This window comes from Protopterus annectens, chromosome 5.part0 (genome assembly GCF_019279795.1).
Source record: "Protopterus annectens isolate FY-2018-M chromosome 5.part0, PAN1.0, whole genome shotgun sequence".
NCBI lineage: Eukaryota > Metazoa > Chordata > Ceratodontiformes > Protopteridae > Protopterus > Protopterus annectens.
In genome coordinates, this window is record NC_056735.1 from 1049280985 (window position 1) to 1049295461 (window position 14477).

General features: G+C 37.9%; 1 protein-coding gene across 1 annotated transcript in view; it reads right to left on the minus strand.

The window, feature by feature from the left end:
• Nucleotides 1–14477, minus strand: part of DPH3 (diphthamide biosynthesis 3) — a 443914-nt gene that overhangs the window by 296192 nt on the left and 133245 nt on the right. The window contains exon 2 of the mRNA XM_044072751.1: nt 6181–6255. Within this exon, the coding sequence (XP_043928686.1) occupies nt 6181–6255 (75 nt within the window). The remainder of the gene's footprint in view (nt 1–6180; nt 6256–14477) is intronic.

Genomic DNA, 14477 nt, shown 5'->3' on the forward strand with positions numbered 1-14477 from the left:
AGAAGACAATGTCAGTTGGTCATACGCCTATTTCTTGCAAGATCTCAGCAAAGTAAGTTGTCTAAGTAAACTTACTATAACAGTGCATGTTTGAATGATTACTGCTGCAGTAGCCTAAGCTATCTAGATTATATCCAGTAAAGGATATGACAGTGAGTCACCAGCTTCCAAAGTTACAAGGCACCCAGAACGTTGCCAAACAGCATGACTTGTACACCACGCCCTTCACATTTTCCATGCCAATAAGGAAACAGGGAGGATAAGCCCTGAGAAGACCAATGCTATGAAAAGAAAAATAAATGCCCACCCCTAGTATAAAAACATACAAAAATAAGAGGGAGAGGGAAGGAGCAGTTAGTGCAGCAGTGATCATTCAAAAATCTACTGTTATGGTTAAGTGTTCTTACACAGCTATGTTCTTCATATTGATCACTGCTGCAGTAGACTAAACAATATGGGTAGATTACCATAGCTTATGCAGACTGTGTGAAGGAAGGATGAAGGACCAGGAGACACTGGAGCATGGTCCTAGCAAAGCATGTCCTATACGTGGAAGAGGTATCCAGTTTAAAGTGTTTTCTAAAAGCATGTACGAGGACCAAGTTACTGCTTCTAGAATCCAGCACTTTCCAAAATGCCACACATAAAGCCAAGGCCCTGGCAGAATTAGCACTGACCCTTCTTGGAACAATTTTGTTGGGTGGGATTAGCACATAGTAATATCATGAGAGAACCATTTGGAAACAGTCTGTTTTGATATAGGTTGTCCTTTTGTCTTAACTTTAGAAGAAATTAACAACTGATCAGTTGTTGTGAAATATTGTATTCTGTCAAGATAGTACCCAAATGTCTGGAAATCTAAGGTATGGAGTATCCTTTCTCCCTCATTTTTAGGTTCTAGAAAGAAGACATGGGAATGGGTAGTATGGCTCAATGTAAACTCTGATACCACTTTAGAAATAAAAGAAGGATTAGTACTTAAAGAAACCCTATCTTTGTGGAAAAATGAAAATGAAAATGAAATAAGGCTGACAAACCATGGGAGCTTGCAACTCAAATACTATTCTTGCAGCGGTCAGAGCAATAAGCAAGACTGTTTTCCATGTCAAGAACCTCAAGTTAGCCTTACAAATTTCTTTAAATGGAGGAAGAGTTTTTTTTTTTTTTTTTAACACAAAACAAAGATCTCAAGGAGAAGCCAATGATTTTCTAAGAGTTACTGTTGTTTGAGGTTGGGGTGCATCAAACACCCCCTGTCTTGTGTGAGTGAATCGAGTCTGTGTGGAAGCTTGCTTGCAGAAGAAGGGAAAACCACTGTTGCTTGGACTAGAAGGGTGCCACTACAATGATCTTTGGAAAGTCCTTCCGAATCTTCAGAAGTACCCTGGATATTAATGGAAAAGGGTGGAAAAGCATACAAGAAAAATTTTCTGTCCAAGGTAACGGAAAGACAATGGTCTTCCAGAATGGAGTCCTTAAGCAGAATTCTGCCAAATGGTTGCTTATAGTGGAGTTCTAAAAGTTGTATTTGAGATTTTCCACACAAATTGATCAAATCTTGGAAGACTCTTTCATTCAGTTTCCATTTGTGAGGATATGTCCCTGTCCAGCTTGTCTGTCACACAATTTTGCAATGTCAGAATGTTAAGATGTCTGTAGAATGAGACTGTGCTGAAAAGCTAGATCTCTGGTTACCACAGCTAGTCTGCACAGAGGGAAAGATCTGGTTCTCCCTTACTTGTATATGTACCAAATCACTGTATTGTTGTCTGCAAACACTTGCAGAGGTCTTGGGGACAACAAATGATCGACAGAGTTCACAGCATTTAGGAAAGCTAACATCTTTTTAATGTTTATGTGCTTTGGTCTGTCTTTTTGTTCCAAAGACCCTGCACTTTTATTCCCACTGACACTGCTCCCCAAACAAAGTCTGAGGAGTCTACTGTAACTGACTAAGCTGGAGCAGGAGGTGTAAATGGGAGGCCCAGATTCTGAGAAATTTGGTGTTTCAACCAAATAATCTTTTTCACAAACCCCAAAACTGGAATCTGAAAAAAGTTAAAGGATCAATATGCTAGGGCCACAGAAATTACAGGTAACACTGAATCTTTCTCATGTGGAGTCTTGTAAGAGGAATGATAAGCATCTTACATGCTGTGTGACCCAGAATACTGAGGAATTCCCTTCATGAGACAGAAGTATGAATGGAAAACCCCAGGAAGAGATCTAAATACAGACATTTTTTTTTCCTGTGGCAAAAAATAACTTTGAACTGAGGTGCCCCAACAGACACCCTAGGAAAACAATCCATTAATTACAAGTCAGAAAAGACTTCTGAATATTCTCTTGGAATCCCAGCCTGCCAAGGAAATCCCTTACCCAAGTGAGTGATTCTTGACACTTTGAAAAAAGACTCTGTAAAGATAAGAAAGCTGTATAAATTAAGTAAAATGTGAATACTTTGCAATCTGCAGTAGGCTATCCCAAGAGCGACACACTTTGTGTACACCCTTGGAGTAGTAGATAACCCAAAGGGTAAAGCAGAGAACTGACCACGTAATCCATAAACAGAAAACCTTAAGAAACACTTGAGATCTGGATCTACAGGAATGTAACAATATGTATATTTTAAATCTAAGGTCACTAGAAAACTCAAATGGGGACTAAGGAGTAACAAGTTCTGAAGTGACAACATTTTGAGCCTGGGCACTATCACAGACTAGTTCAGAAAGGAAAGTTTCAGGACTAGTCTCTTAAGAAGCTTCTTTCTTTATCACCAGAGACATCACTGAATAAAACCCTTCTAAATGAGAAGCAATAACAGCTTACTTCACCCGCTGAGCCAGCAAATGCTGGATGATAGGAGGGAAAAAAAGAAGAGAAGAGTCTGGTCTGGAAAATTTGGAGGAATTCTCGAAAAAGAAAGACAAACTTGCACCACCATCTGTACCCTAGATGGATTATACTCAGAACCCATCTGTCTGAAACAATCTGTTGCCAAAGACAGAAATGGAGGTTTGGACCTCCAGGAAGAATTAAAAGATTTCCAGGGAAGTCTCTCATATACGCATTTGGACTTGTTAGGCTGGCCTTTGTCCTTTGAGAGTTCCAGCTTTCTTTCTGTAACCTCCCAGACATTGTTTTTTTAGACTGATTGTTGAGCCTATTTATTTATTTATTGAAGGTATTTATGTATTGAAGGGTGAAGATGGGGTGATAAACCCTTTGGCAAACTTTAAGAAGGAGGGCTGAAAAAAAAATCACTTGAATCAGTTTCCCTTCCTCTCTAATCACACTTTTTATTGAGCCCCCTGCAGCAGAAACTCCAAAAACTAGTTCTCTATTCAAGGGAGATAATTCAATGTTTCATTTTTGTTATCCTATGAGAGGTGTTGAGAACACAGCTAGGCAAACTTCTTCATAACAGCTTCAGCAGCAGCAGTCCTGGAAGTGACATCAGCAGTCATATTCACATTTTAAACAATGGGTAGTCATTTCAGAAACAGGAGAGACTAAATTACCCAACGTAGAGTTCTCCTCACAAGAGGCAACAGATGTCAAAATATTCCACCTATTCTCACAACTGGCAAGCATAATACCAACATATGAACCTGACAGTTGAGAATTCTAAAAACAGGTATTGCAGAAGTACACATTTTCTTCCCCAAACTTATGAAAAAGCTTTCTCATCCTTGCAAAAGGAGAGGGATTTGTATCAGGTTTAGTAGCAGCTGGGTTTACTAAACCAACAGCCACTGGGACAGATCTGGGATGCGTGTATAAAAGCTTAAAAGATTAAGATAGTTTACATAACCTTGCTGCTGTTTTAGGAGCAGCAGGCCGACTGTCAGGGAAAGTGTAGGCTCTGACAAAAACATGCTCCAAAGCAAAAAGAACAGGAGGAACAAGTGCAGGTTTGGGAAATTTCAGCTGTAATAAATCATAATATTTTCTGAGGGACTAACATCACTTTTCCCACTGAAACAAATGATTCATTCTGCAAACAGTCTCAGAGAAAGAATCCTTCAAAGGGACAGGCCAAAGCCACACTCTCTTCAAAATATGAGTCAGAAGTTTGTGCAAATGTTAACATAATCTGTCCCTTCACACTCAATTTGAAGCTCAGTCTCTTCAGAAAATAAAGAATTCCATTATTCATTTATCAGAAACATACATAAAGGAAGGGTCAAGGACCTGCACTAAACCCTGAGCCAAACCCAATAAATTACCCCATTCAGTGTCAGTAAGACAGGAGAAGACATGTACATATTTTTTGACAGGAATTTCTAAAGAACATAACATGAATTGCCAGCAATAACCCCACACAAACACAGTAAAAAAAAAAAAAAAAAAAAAAAAAAAACTTTAAACAAACACTTTCCCTAGCCCCCAAAAAAGAAAACAGGAGTAGTTTATCCACAGAAAAAGGTTTTAAAAACTTTTAGCACAAAAGTAAAAAAGTAATGCTCCTGCTTAAAAGATAACAAAAGTCATGTGATAAAAACATTTTTTCATAGCTTAAAAAAAAAAAAATATATATATATATATATATATATATATATATATATATATATATATATATATGTTTGTTTGTGTCTTTCGGCTTTTCCTGGTTAGGAGTCACCACAGCGGAACTCCGGTTCGCTAATGATTGGCAGTAGAGTTTTACGTGCTGGCTTGCCGGGCCTAACGCACAACGTTCAACGAAGGAACACCCATTCATGCATGTTGCCACACAGAAGATGCTCTAACTGAGGATCAAACGGGCAACGTCTGTGAGGCGACAACGCTACCGCAGCACCACCACCACAGTATATATGTGTGTGTGTGTATGTATGTATGTATGTATATATATATATATGTATATATATATATATATATATATATATATATACATATATATATATATATTAGTAGTAGTAGTAAAATAAGTTTTCTTGTCACAAAAAGTAAAGTGGAAGTCTACCTCTACCTCCTCCCCAAAGGGAGCCTATTCACCCAGCACGGAATAGCGTAGGCTGATCGTTTATGTTTGAAAACCCTCACAGGAGTGCTCTCCTAGGGGTCAGAAAGGCTCTGAAGGGCTTAGCACTCAAACCTGATTTTTAGTCAGCTCAGCTCAAGATGACTAGAAGTTTGGGTATGTGGAAGGAGCCATGAAGCTTTGGAAGCTGGCTGGCTGCTTTATCATTTGCAGGATATAATCTATATAGCTTAAGTTAACTGCAGCAGTAGTCAATGTGAAGAAAATCTAGGGATCCTCTGGAGATGTGTAAGGGGATGATACTCCTTTATTATCCATGTTTTTGGAGACCGATTCAAACAATTTGACCCCTGCAGAAATTTACTTTTTTTTTCTTAGGCATCAAACACTCCATCTCTTGCATGGGAGCAAAATGATGAAGATTAAGGGCCAAATGTGGCTAAGAAAACCTTAAATAGGAAGTCAGAAGTACGTCCTGAAGCAAAAGGGCCTGAACTTGCTATGAAGGGACCACTGCATCTGGAAAAACTGTGAACTTTACTGCAGGACTCAACTTTGTCAACTCTGCAAATAAGAGCCAAGGCTGACCTTGGGTAAAATTACATCAGCTTCTAACATCTGTGATACCAGTACAAGCTAAACTGACTTAAATGGGGTCAACAACAGGTGAAAAATGGCAATGGGGAGCCATACACTAACGTTACGACCACCACTGAAAAGGATGTCAGTTGAATCAACTTTTTTTGGATAGGCACTAATGGGACCAATACTAGCATATAGGTGTTAGGCAGGGAAGTGCAAAGAAGGACAGGACATCCAATGCTTTAAAGACACCTGCCAGATAAAAATTTCCCCAAACTGTGCAAGATCAACATAGGGACCTGGAAGGGTGAGGATTTACATTGGAAATAAGACCTATATAAAACAGAGCTTGATGCTTTCTGAGGGGAGGGTGTACTTTCTGTAAATTAAAATGGTTTCCGAACCTTCTGTTTGTGTCTGGCTTCAAGAAGCATGCTGACTGTGGGAACTTCTTGCTACTCATGTAAAAACTTTTACAAATCCTTACGTGAAGGCGGATATCAAACAAAAAGGCTAAGGAGATTTACCAAATGGGGAAAAGGCCCTTACAACATAGTAGAAATGAAAATTAACTCCTACGAATGTCTGAATAAGAATGAAAGGAAATATCTTACTTTGTCATATATTACACGTACTATCAAGGAGCAGCTTGGGCATGTAGCAATTTCTTCACCATTTTCTAAGTCCTCCTGCAAAACAAATATAAATATCACTAGCCAAAAAACACAGTATGAAAACAATTGTTTTTAACAATTTATAATCACACTAAAATGTGATAATGTGCACGTGGAATTACTGCATCATATGCAACAATAAAACACATTAATAATCAGCATTTAATTAAACACAACAAAACTGAAAACCATGATATTCGTACTGCAGCACAATTTCAACTAAAGACATATCAGGAGAAATAACAGGTATGTATTAAATACAAAGAATAAAAAAATAATTTATTTATTTACTTAACATTTGTTTATCGAGGTTGTACACTGAACTCAATGACCATTTGTAGGCACAGGCTAGGTAATTAGAAATGAACAAAACATACTTTCAGATACAAGGACATGCTGCAACATTTAGTTCACAAAGCAGTTTACAATGTCAAAACACTGATGGAAAAAACAGAATTATGATTAGCAGAGCTTTACGGATAAGTACTAGCTGTAATAACTGAGATAGTTTATACTGCAGGGATAGCAGCTTATCATTATATAGAGAGGTATGAAGACATGAGAAAAGGTAAGAGAAAGTAGCTGCTTGAAGGGATACCATTGGAAGAAGACAGAAAACTGGTGAGAGGCTTACACAGTGAAGAGGAGTAGAAAGGAGAAGTGTGACAGAGATGCAAAGAGGAGGGGAACGCTGGATGAATGGGAGGTGGTAAGTAAGAAGATGACAAGGTGAGCTAATGGAAGCATGGAATAGGGATAAAGGGGTATGAGAGAGCTGCAGGGTTCATGTAACATGACCTGAGTAAGTGCAGCTCCACTTTGGGTGGGGAGGTGTTACTTGAGCTGTTGTCTGAAATCCAAGTACTTTTGGATGTCTCTGATTGAGAGAGGAATGGAGCCCCATAGTTTAGGTGCTATGATGGAAAACGTGCAGTCAATGCAATAAAGTTTAGTTTTTGGGGTTCACATTGAGAGATACCCCAGAGATTATACATGGGGATTTTGGTGAAAAGTTTATGAGTGAGAGGGGATGATGTCTCAGGAGAAAGGGCTTTGTGAATTAGTGATCCTAGTAGAAGGTTTGGCTCTCAAATGTACTGGGAGCCATTTAGCTTTCCCGAGAGTTAGGCAATAGTGTTCATTATTAGGGGAGTTAGTAATGAAGTGACAGGTTTTACTGGAGATGGTTTGTAAGGTGGTGGCATTTTTCTTTGAGGCTGCAACTATAATGGATAGTCTACATTCACATTGTAATAAGAATATTCCTTTGCCTGTGGCAGCTTTGGCTGGCTTGGACAAAAGTGATAGCTTGCTCGCCCAGAACAGTAGTGTGTTGATCTTTTTGAATCCATTTTGAATGCGCAGTTGAAAGCTGAGAGACTGATCTAGCCAAATGCCAAGGTATTTGAAGGCTGTGTTAGTTTCTATGATGGTACTTTTAAACTCTTTAATATTAAGGAAGCTGGGTACTTTGGTTATTTTTACAGCCTACATAAAGAATGAAAAAGTATCGCAAAAGTTTGAAGCAAGCACTTCAACAATGTAAACCTTATAAGCTTCAATGACAGCTCAAGTCTACAAACTGATAAATGACAATAATCACACTTACGGCCTGGCCTAATCCCTAGAGAATGCAAACATTGATACGCCACAACCTACCGATGTAGCTACCATGCTGACCTCCTAAAAACATATACCCTGCATTACATTGTTGCACTTGCTTGTTAGTATGTCCTCCCCCTGCACCTGTGCAAGTGATGACTGCACCATGTCCTAACCCCCTATGTGTACAGTGATGTCTGATGCATAGAGTGGACAGTCTATGAACTGTCCTGCATAGTAGGGATGTGGTATATGCATATTTTATTTTGTGTTATCTGTGTTTTAGCTCACAGTTGTAGACAGTTTACTATGGCTGCCTCTGCCCTCACTGTGGTAGTGGTGGTGAGTGTTCCTCCCCGCCCTTCTGCTGCTGGAATGGAAAGCCCTGCTATAAAGTTAACTTCCTACTTTGTCTATCTGCAAAATGTTATGTAGTGCAGCATAGCAAATACATACAAAAAATCTTGCTACACATGACTTCACTGTATGTAGTGCCCCTCCTGAGATATCCAGACATCAGAAGTATCCCTTCAGTAACCCACACACACAAATTGCACAATACCTCACAATTCCAAATGGTCTAAGTTATAGGGCATTTCTTGCATGTCTGAACGTTGTGTATGTTAACTCCTCAATTAAGGATCTACGGCAAATCCCACATCAGCAGCAGCACCCTACAAACAATGTTATTAGAATTATTATAACGTTTAGCTTTGTGAAGGGCAGACCTTGTCTATTCAGTCTAGCAGATTTCTTTTAAATGGTTATGGAGGCTGTAGATTGTGACCATGCAGTGCACATGACACATATATTGACATGGCTAAGGCCTTTGACACCATTCCCCATGCTGGCATCATACAAAAGCTAAATGCTTTGAAACTGACCCATATGTGGTTAGGAGGACAGCAACATGGCTGAAAGACAGAACCACATAGTGTAAGTTGCAGGTGCCAAAAGTATAAAAGTGACCAACTGCACTCCCCAAGGCTTAGTGGTGGGACATCTCAATTTTGGTATTTACTTTTGAGATCTCCACGTAGAGAGCCATAAGTACATAGGCAAGTACTAGGCTAACTGCCCTTGCAGGCCATTTTAGACCTAGCCAATTTCCCTTCAAAAGTGAAACTCAAACTCTGTACCTGGTGTCTATGAGGTAAACACCTTAACCATTAAGCCACCTCTCAATCCCTTATGCCAACCCCCAACCCTATGAGCCCACCATGATTTCTGTCTAAGTCTGTAAATGACTGCAAACTGGGGGTTGTTGTTAAGTCAGCCTATAACATTCACACTTTCCCGAATGAACTCTCCTTAGTAAACTCTTAGTGTACTAAAACTGGATCATAAAATGGGCTTAAACTAAATGCTAAAAGGTGCATCATCATCACTCTTGTTAGACAATCCCTCCCTTAATCATGTCTATATCACTCTGTCAAAGGTTTAGTTCCCTGAACTTTCATTCAGTGACCCTAATATAGCAAACATTCATGTCAACAAACTACTTACCCATGGAAAGGAATGAGTTGGCCATCATGACAAATTTGTCCTTTTCCCCCACTGTAGTGAAATCAGGAGTTGGTATATACAGTTGCGGGGTAGCCCCCCACATGGGTGGGTATGAAATACTGTGCTTTGTGTGATGCTCGGAATGCTGGGCAATTCATTCCTTTCCCTGGGTAAGTCATTCGTTGAAGTGAACATTCTTTGTATTACAATCGATGAACAAAGGTTAACAAAAATGAACCTTTAGTGAACTGACAGAGCCTTAAGTTATACTGTCTAGACAACTCTCTCTACAAAATGAAAATGTTGTTAAAGGACAACAGGATTCTGTTATTAAATGCTCAACTTATCTGTCCTTTTTCTCCCTATTTACAGTCTCTGCTATGAATAAACAATACAGCATTTAAAATATTTTAAACAGACTGTTTCTCTCCACTAGAACAGTACCTTACCGTACTGTGGTGGTTTCGCTTTCAAAAAAGCTTTTATCCCGCCTTGAAAAAGCTTGCTGCAGTCTCTGATTCACTGATGTCATCAAAGCCAATGAATACAGGAAGTTTTCTGGCCAATTCCCTGCCCAAACCGACATCTCCACAACAGTCCTAAAAACCCAGCCATGTTGTGATGTCACAGTTCCCTGGTCCTTTCCCTATCCATACAGAAAGTAAAGGCTAGAACAAGGAAATGGTACAGGAGTCAGCTCTCCTGTTATGAGCTGTCAATCACAACAGGCAACAGTTCAAATTACCCTTAGCACTTTGATAGCTAGGGAAGTTAGGTGTGAAGGGGTATGGGATGGCATAAACCACTCCCTTGCCTGATAAAAAGTGTGTGTGTGTGTGTGTGTGTGTGTGTGTATATATATATATATATATATATATATATATATATATATATAAATATATCTTTAGAAAGCTTGTGAGGAAACTATTACTCTATTTTTGTTTCATTTGGATCACTTGTGTGTGTACTTAATAAAGGATTTTCGACTGGAAACAGACTGCCTGCCTTGCTTGGATTACTTTCGAATACTCAGTAATTCTGTACAATTATATATTTTTTATTATTTATTTTTTTTACTTAAGAAGAGTTTAAGTTCGCTACTTCTGCCACTTTTGTCTGATCTCATTAATATACAGTGTTTAACTAGAGATATATGGAATGAAAATCTTCCACACAGAAGTTTCTTACACTGCTTTGTTTTTGGACCCACTATACTTGTTTCCCCGACTTAATTTTCCTTAGTGCACTTCTTACCTCTTCATGGGTGGTTCTCCGTCCTCTTTCAACAAAGGCTGTGTATGTAGTAGTACTGTGAAGTTCATAAGCCTTACATCTAATCTTGATGTCCCCTAGCCTGGTGAACAGATTTTTATGCTTTATAAATGGCATCTGACAACTATCTTCAATATCTTTCTTCCTTTGCCGTGCAACTTGATAAAGTGACTAAGCTGATGGCACAAATTCTATCAGTCGAAAGTTTGGATCTGCAGCAGAATAGTTTGAAGTAAAAAAGTTCCCATTAAAACTTAAAAATGCTTCCCTTATGAGGGAAGACTATAAACAGCACAATGGCAATGACAATGAATATCAAGTACTGGTACCAGAAAATTACCTTAAATCCAGCACAGCAAACCAGATTTGAGTAATAAAGAAAGTTAATTGTTTGCAATGACAATGTGTTAGTTTTGAAAATTACTTCCAAGCAAAAGTACCCAAGAACTATTGGGATAATAGTTTTCCCAACATATGGAAATAGCAAGCCTGAGCTTCCAAATGAATGAACAGCTTTGTACAACAAAACAGGAATGGTATCCGTTTAGCTTATTGCTAAACATAATGAACTCAAAGAAAAAGAGCTGGGTAAGGAAATAGACTATCTAGATGCCAAATTAATAATTTCACTAGTATTAATTGACAACAAACTGGGATATGATAATGATCCAGGATGTTTCCATTTATGAGCACATACTAATTAATACTAAACTGTAGCAGATTTACTGATAATGAAAAAGATTATCAAACTGACAATTATAGAAACTGATGTGGATAATAATGTCAACAGAACTGTGCCACATGGAATTTCAATAGACTCACCTAATTTAAAACTCACTGGAATAAATAATGGTCATTCTAATGTCCAAGCTACATCAAAGGCTCAAAATGTCTTACGGTTACTTCAATGGGAAAAGAATAAAAAAACGTATTTAAACAGAGAAACAAACAAGCAAGCTCAGCCATTTCTGAGAAAATTTTCAGAGACTGACTAATTGGGAGTTACCCCGAACAGCCAATGAGAAATGTGAACAAAGGCTTCCATAAATGAAATTCAGCACACAACACCACAAACAATCATACAACTATGAGCTAAGACCAGGGAGGATATGGTAAACTTATGGTTAAAAATCTTTCTTCTGTTGCGCTAACTATGCATGAAAGAGCTGCTAAATTATCAAAGTTTATTCCAGCTGATTTGAATTCAAAAGTACCATAAAAGAATAATATGCAGCCATTTACTGGTCATTTAAAAAATAGCAGGTTTGTTCATATATCTAACCAAGCCATTAAAGCTTTTGAGCTTATGAGTGAGAAGGAAATAAAAGATGTACTTAAAAATACTTGCATTTGCAATTTCTTTAATATGACTACTTAGATACATCAGGTTTTACAAAACAATGCTTAACAACACAATGGCAGAACAATGCATAATAACATAATGGCACAAACACTCAAATGGGTTGCACAACTGTAGTGTCTGACATTTGTGCAGAAAATGGAAGATTTAATAAAAACAAAAATGTACATAAACTTACAGTGCATAAAACTGTAAGGAGAAGGCAAATTAATACAGTTACATTTCAGACTTATTTTTAATGCCCACAGTCACATTTTACGGATTACTTTCGACAAACCTAAACTGCTTAAAATGACAAACTCCCTTAAGCAACTTACTGTTGCAAACTGGTGGGGTGGAGAGTGAAGTGCACAGCTCATGACTATGTATGCTAAAAAGAAGTGGGAAAAAAAAGTAAACTATGATGTAAGGTTGTAGTTTATAAACAATAACTCAGTAATCAAAATGTGAATGCAACTCAAGAGTTCATAACAGATGTTGAGTCTATATACCTCAGGTACTCATGATGAAAGGGGTGGGTACGTAAAGTAGAGTCAAATTAAAGAGCAGAGAGATTTTGCAACTGAAATCAACAATGTCTACTGCTTTAGTTGATAATGGAAAATAATACTTTTAACAAAAGTTATTTATCATCATTTGCTATGAATGGTTATGAAAGTTAGCATTTCTCTAAGAAGAAAGTTGCGTATAAACAGCAAATTATAAAATCCAGATTCTGGTACAGTACTTTACCATATCTCCCATTTTATTGATGGTGTATTTATTCAACAGAATGATGGCATTAAATTCTTACAGGAATTTCTTGAATTTGTCTCCAATACAATTAATTGTCTAAAATTACTGTAAATGTGATGAAAATATATGCCACTTTTTTGGGAGGGGGTGCATGGCTTTTTCAGGATTTGAAGTCCAAGGAATGCAACAAAACTGGCATAACAAATTATATATTCGCACGCAACTAGCATTTAAGACATTAAAAAATAAAGCCTTCCCAGTTTGCTAGAATGGTTAGGCTGACAACTAAAACTGATGTTTTGTTTGGCTGATCATGTCTTGCATACTATAGCTGGCTAAGGGTTATTCCTAGGGAGAAACACAAAAAAATGTGGGAATGACATGCTAAGCAAGAGCTGGAAGTTACAGTACACATTATAACCACACAATAAGGCAAGCAGTTTCCCGATAATAAGGAGGCTTCAGTTTTCCAATGTAATTTGACCTATATGTTTCCAAATTCTAGAAATACCTACTGTAACATGTACAATTATTAATAATTAGGGAATGTTACAAGGCGAAAAAGAACTTTATCATCTTATATGCAAGTTCCCAAGATTTTTTTTTAACCTGAAAGGTCATAATAATAAAAACTCAACAGTACAGAGACAATGCCATACAACTGTGAACTAAAGGTGAAATGGGTACCCTTAAATGTGGCTTTGGCACTTACTGTGTTCAAAGAGACACATTTTTATAAATAAAAAAAAACTGCTAAGAATGAGATAAGTTGTAGGAGGGATTCAATGAAGCCTACATAGTCATTTTTACCATGTGTGCATTGCACCATGATGCACACATGGCTTTAAAAAGCTTTAGATTGAATAAAATCCATGTAGAGATGTGCACTCCAGCACAAACATGGCAATTTGCAATTTCCATGACATACAAGTTACAGCTCAAGTAGCTGAACTGGATGCTAATGAAGCAAACCAACGTGGTGGAACAATTCAACAAGATGTAAAGCAACTGTAGAGCCCGTGCTTGTGTTGCCCGTGTATTCGAAAACTTTTGAATACAGCCACAGAAAGGAGTCTACACGGAAACGAGAGCAAGTAAAACTGACTAGATTTGAACAGAACTGACCTTAACATGTAACAGCAGACAAATTATGACATTATTAGACAGAGTGGATGTTACAAAAGTATAGTAACAATAGCAACAATCCTTTTTAAGTGCCATGACATAAATGCAGCTTTCCACTCCCACCCCAAATGAAGAATATACTCATAACTAATATAGACAGCTAAAAGTGTAAACCCCATGAAACATATTTCATACTGTCTTGTAAGCATATGCAGTATGTTATCTGACAGAATACAGTCAAATTTTATCAAAACCTGTATTCCTCTGTGCAAATATATAGCAACGTAATAACCTCCCTTATGTGTACAACATTGGGCACCTCTTCAGTTTCCCTACCTACAATGTTACCAACCACGTAGATTCAGGACTGTCAACACAGTGAAGATGCAAATGAGGTCAAAACTCTTTAGAACCGCTGAATCAAAAAAACTGTAACTGTGCAGAAACGTTCACTTCCTATAGACACTTTTAGTGTGTTTGTTTTCAATGGATGGCAACAGTGAATGATGACATGGGGGGGGGGTGCCAGGTTACACTTACAGAGGTGTATATGCAGGTTTGTGAAGTATGAAAGTGCATGTAAGCAGTGGAAAATTCACAAGTTGTTTCATCCTCTTTCCTGTTCCAGACAACACAT